This window comes from Siphateles boraxobius, unplaced genomic scaffold (genome assembly GCF_051911475.1).
Source record: "Siphateles boraxobius isolate OS27281-9 unplaced genomic scaffold, OSU_SipBor_1 11, whole genome shotgun sequence".
Taxonomy (NCBI): domain Eukaryota; kingdom Metazoa; phylum Chordata; class Actinopteri; order Cypriniformes; family Leuciscidae; genus Siphateles; species Siphateles boraxobius.
The window spans coordinates 15,131,586-15,137,585 of NW_027508711.1; the positions used below are offsets into that span (position 1 = coordinate 15,131,586).

Here is a 6,000-nt window from a genome sequence, read left to right on the forward strand (position 1 = left end):
GTACTTTTTTTTAGCTCAAAACAGACAGATTTCACGCAAAATAGGCAGAAATGACATACATTGTGATTGTGAACGTCAGACTTATAATCATTTTCGTTCCGTCTCGTCTTGTCAACGAAAACTCGAAAACGTCTCGTCATGTTTTAGTCACCTTAGAGCCATTTTTAGCTAGTCATCGTCGCGTTATCGTCATAAAAAAAAGTGCGTCAACGAAATCATTTCGTTGTCGTCATCGTTGACGAAAACAACATTGTCTCACACTTCGGAGCCAGGCGACTTCCATCTCCACACTAAGCACTGTCTTGCTCTCTCTCCCTCACACATATTAACCAAAATAAATAGACACGATGTTAAAAGGTTGGAAGACCAAAGTTTCATGTGGAGCATTCAGAGATTTTGTTTTCCTGAATTAAAGCTGGGTGTGAATTGTGCTAAAATAAGTTTCCTTATCTTCTCTGAAAAGCGTTACGCACTTTCAGCTGACATAAAAAAAACCTTTAAATAAATGAAAAAAATTACCCAGTGATGAAATGTTTTATTTGTGGGATGTCCATGTCCTAACTGCTGGGATAATCACACAACGCACATGACACGTCCAATTTGCGAAATGATGACTCATTTGAACCTATTAATTTAATGAATGGTTAAAACGACTGATCTTTCCAACACTAAACACGCCAGACGTATGAATCGGTGTATAACTAATCGGTAACACTTTACAATAAGGTTCCATTTATTACATAAAAAGTACAGTTTGCTTACTCAAGGGGAAGCTTTAAAACAAATAAAAACACTTTTTCTTTTTGCTGACTATTTTCCTCACAGTGCTATCAGGAATCGATCAGCAGAATCGCCAGTGGCATTGATATTGATAAAATCGTATCAATTCCCATCCCTATCAATGACACTAACCATCTCATCCTCTGCCTTCCCCTTCTCACTTTGCCTTCAATCCCAGCATCAGGGTCTTTTCTAATGGTGCTTTTCCACTGCATGGTACGGTACGCCACGGTTCGGTACGGCACGCTTTAGGGCTTTTCCACTGCATGGTTTCCGGCTCGGTACGGCTCACTTTGTGGCGTTTTTCCACTTCATGGTGCGGTATGGCTCGCTTCGGCTCGCTTTAAATGGTACCACGTCTGTTGAGTTTCCAAGCGTACCGTACTGATACTAAAATGTGACGTGAAAACACTGCAGATCACTGATTGATAAGACTGAATCGTCAATACCAGCGTCATTGTATTTGCGAGACATCAAACCCGCTAGATTTAAATAGCCAGTAACAGCCATCGCTGTAGTACTTGTTTTAAAACTACTTGCTTGACTGGCTTTAAGAAAAAGAAAAAAAATCTTCCAAAAAAGAAATGGCTGAATCGGGGTCAGTGGACGAAGTGCAGGCGTTGCCGAGGAGTGGATAAACTATAATGATCAGTCTATAATCCCACCCACTTTGAAGCGGAGTCACTAACTGCAGTGGAAAAGCAGACCGAGCTAAAGCGAAGCGAGCCGAGTCGAACCACGCAGTTTGAAAAGCGAAGCGAGCCGAACCGTGCCTCACCGAACCATACTGAGCCGTACCATGCAGTGGAAAAGCGCCATAATGAGTCCCATCTTCTCATAAGGTGGCCGAAGTATTTGAGCTTTAATAGTCAGGGTTGATTTCCTTTAGGCCTGACTAATTTGATCTCCTCGCAGTCCAAGGGACTCTCAAACTGTGGTGTTGAAGACGACTCTTGAAAGCATAAATTCTTAGGCACTCAGCCTTCCTTATGATTAGGGTTGGGTACTGAAACCCGGTACCGATACGGAACCGGTACCCAAGTAACCGGTACTCAAGTAACCAGTATTTAAGCGGACCGAATCAAAACACAGAATTTGATGCCACTTAAATGCCTCAGCTGTTGGTCGAAACATTTGCCAATATTCTCCGAAACAGATAAAGAAGCATCACCACATGTCAAGTCAAGTCACCTTCATTTATATAGTGCTTTTAACAATATAGATTGTTTCAAACCAGCTTTACAGTGATAATAGGAAATTACAGAAAAAATATTGTTTTGGCTTTACAGTAGTTCTAGTATAAGGTTCACAGTAGTATAAAACTCACAAGTGGTGAAAAAGGTGACATGTTTACAAAGTAATTTGTTGTAGGGGGTCACTAGGGCGTTGTTTACCTTTATAAAGGACAATTTATTAAACCTTACCAAATATGTTTTATGTCAAATTCTTACATTTGATCAAATTCAGTTTTAATAAAAAGGGCTGTTATCCATTAAATTAATTTACACTGCAAAATTACAACTGTAAAAATATTATGAGATTAATGTTTAAACAAATAATGAAATAAAAAATAAAATCAATGATACCTTTAAACAATAAATCAATAGGTGGCGACAAGTGACCGTCTTAATAAATGAATCATTGAGTCATTCATTAAAACGATTCATTCAAAATAATGAATCGTTCAGTAACAAAACACAGCGCTTAGTGTGGCTTTTCTTTTGTAACTATTTTCGTCGGTGAAATAGAACAAAACCATTCAGTATTGCGTCTAAAATGTAAGCTACTACATATAAACTAGGCTACTTATTTATTAAACTATAAATTCAATGTAACATTTGCAATCGTGATATTATAGAACATCCCTTAGTCGCGTTATGTTACTTAACTATATCATTTATAAAAAATAAACATTTATTTTCTCAGTTTGTTTCTTCTGTTAGTTTTTTTGTGTGAAACTATCCATTACCAATCTCTGTTTACACTGACTGTAAGATCAAAAAAACCATCTCGCGTTTCGATCGGTCGAGCAAGTAAAACTCTCTTTCACTTGAAACTTAAAAATCCCCTTTTCCCGGACAAGCAGACAAGTGTTACTGTCGATCTCGATCTGTGTTCATCTCGATTTGTTTCGTGATGTAAAGCGGAACAAATGATCAGGTCATGTGCGCTCGCGCTGCCGTTCGCTTGAACTGAGGCGCTACAGTGATCGAGCAGAAAGATCGCGACAGCTCGAGAGACGTCTATGGTCTCACTCCAGTCTATATTAAATTAGCCAATTGTTATTGTGAAGTTTATTGTGCTTGCAATGTATGACTGTATAGGCTGAGGGAGTTTATGGCTTCGGGAGGGGCGGATATGCGCGTGCGCGAGTCATTCAGAACAAGACAAAATAAGAGTGTTCTTGCAAAACAGAACATGGCAAAATAATAGTTTTTACTCAATTGTACTATTTTGGAGATCGTTTGGAGCCAAAAACGAAATTGAAATTCGATTAATTGCACAGCCCTAAGGTCAACTAACATGAATCATGATTAGTGGTCGACCGATATTGTTTTTTTGATGGCCGATGCTGATATCTTAGAGAGCTGGGTGGCCGATGGCTGATATAAAGCAGATATTTTTATATAAAATTGCATATAAAACTTCGGACTGTAAAAAATTAAAGACCCGCAAAATCCTAGTGGGACTGTTTTACAAACCTTTAAAAAGCCCAGACAATAAAGGAGACACAGCAGAGTTGAAAACTTCTTCCTGTTCTGTTGTGGGGTCAAACACATAATCATAGGTGAAAGCCTTGTCATTGCGGACAATTACCTGAAATGGGAAGAAAAAATTTTTTCACGAATCTTTAAGTACTGACATGACATTTTGATGCAAAAGAGTGAATGAAATAGGCAAGATATCATGATACACACCTGAGGTTCACCAGGTACAAAATTAAGACAGCACTGACATCCTTCATTTATCTCTTTAGGAACCAGAGGCCGGCATCTCAGCGCAACCCTCACAGGAATGGACTTCTCATCCTCCTTGGTCATGCTGGAAGAGCAAATAAAGCTGAATCACAAATGACAACCCATTTCACGTATTGTCTTGTAAAACCAGTGTGCACAGAGCAAGACCAGACCAGTTACATAGTTATTGCCATTATATGAATTACTGTGTCTAAGAATAATTAGTCTGATCAACCAAAGACACCAAGAAAAGCCTGTTGCACTACACAAGCTTAAAGTTGTCAAATTCACAATGCATTATATGAAACTTTTAGACATTGAACAACTTTAAGCAAAACAGCTGACGTTTGTCACAGATTTCCTTTGTCAGAAAAGCTCTGTAAAAGCACACTGACTGGGTTCAAAAAGGGTCTAAAAAATTCAGGGATTTAGTGGATGATCAGTGTCTCCCAAAAGTCCACCCTGCAATTCACCCCTTTCAATTGCATCATAAAACTACAATTCTTCAGTAATGGGTTAATCCTGGTCAGCGAGGGACATAGTTGAACACTCAGAGTTTAACATCAATAATTGCCTGCATATTAACTAAACACTGCGGTAGCCTTGTGGGTTGGAGATGCTCAAATCCTAATGTGTTATGCTATGGCTACTACCAGTTTTTATTTGCCATTAAATTAATAAAACCAAAGGTAAAAGTTTGCATTAGAAGTAGTAAAAGTCAACAAAAAGCCACTTTTGTGAAACTAGTGCAGCTGACAGTTAATTGCGGTCTACAGCAACATGCAATGTAAAGTTAGTTTTATATTTAGTTAGCCTACTTTTTCGTCCAGACTAAGTTTGTATGCAACTGACTAAAACAAGGTTTCTGCAGGTTTTATAATAGTTTAAATTTATAGTATATAGTAATATATAGTAGTAAATTTAAGACTTTTTAAAGACCAAGTAAAAAAAACAAAAAGGACTAAAGAGAAGGGAACACACAACATGTCAATATGTTCTCTTTGTGTCTAGGGAGCAAACAATAAATTGGATTAGCAACACTTCAAAGTTTCAAAGTACAAACTCCTACCGATCTCGATTTTATTTTATTTTTATTTTTTAACAAAACAAAAAGCTTAAATATATGCAAATGGGCTCAGAAAAAGGGGGAATCAGTTTTCATACCCAATTGATAGGTTATATATTGGATAGCCTATAATTATATTATACGGATTATACTTATATTGGCTATAAGTTTAAAATCACTTAATTTTGTTCAATTTCTCAGAAAACAAGACTACATATCTTTATTTTGCATCTCAAGTAAATTCATCTTGATTCAATTATGTTTATAGATACTTGTATTGGAAAACAATGCAAAATACTGAATAATATAAATCATTTTTGCAACATTTAATGCCATCACTTTACAAAAGTAAGACTTTCTGCTCTGATTTAACACCTTTTTAAGCCCTTAATTTGTGGACAGGTGAAGGAAGACTAAAACATTTTAAAAGACAAGAAGAATTCCTGCTTAAACTCAAAATCAGTCTTCAAGAACAAAACATTTATGACTAACTTGTTAGATTATGGTTTATCCAACAGGCCTAACGTTAAGTCCCGAACTACACTTAAAGCCATTAACTTTATCATATCTTTATACACACTTTCTAAATATAAAAATACATTTACACTAAACAACACACGAACAAAATAAGGAGCAGATACAACAAAGCGGAATGTTTAAAACGCGTGTCATTACCTTCCGCCCTGTAACGTAGTCTGTTTTTATCAGGATAGAAGAGTAAGCGTACTAAACGTTCGTTTTTACCCTAAACTTTATAACAGTTTGAAATAAAACAAGAAATATGGTAATCTTAATCGCCCTCACGGGATACCGTTATCTTTTGTAAAGACAGACGTCCTTAACAGTTTCTGCCATTCAAATTCAGGCACAACGTTAGCTTCTCTGAAGAAAGACCCTGCCCGCCACTTTCAAATAACCTGCTCCGCCTCTGCCGTCTTCTTCTTCTTCTCTTTTTTAGATTTTTACGGCAGCTGGCATCCATTTAGTTGCATTACTGCCATCTTCAGGCTTTAACTACCCTTTACTTTTACTCATACTAAATCCGCCTAATCCAGTCCCCTTCAGAAAAACCAAATAACCATTTCCTACCCTCCATACTCTCTCCATACTCCAATAAACTTTTTACTGTATTATCTACTAACTAACTGTTTTATCATTTCTTGTCTTTCCTAATTAAATTTCCTGCACTTTGTAAGA

General features: G+C 37.0%; 1 protein-coding gene across 1 annotated transcript in view; it reads right to left on the reverse strand.

The window, feature by feature from the left end:
• Window positions 1-5,758, reverse strand: part of kif4 (kinesin family member 4) — a 151,113-nt gene extending 145,355 nt beyond the window's left edge. Inside the window, exons 1-3 of the mRNA XM_077197295.1 lie at window positions 5,479-5,758; window positions 3,699-3,822; window positions 3,483-3,597 (exon numbers count right to left, since the gene is read on the reverse strand). Coding sequence (XP_077053410.1) covers window positions 3,483-3,597; window positions 3,699-3,821 — 238 coding nt within the window. The 5' untranslated portion in view covers window position 3,822; window positions 5,479-5,758. The remainder of the gene's footprint in view (window positions 1-3,482; window positions 3,598-3,698; window positions 3,823-5,478) is intronic.
• Between the last annotated feature and the right edge of the window lie 242 nt (window positions 5,759-6,000).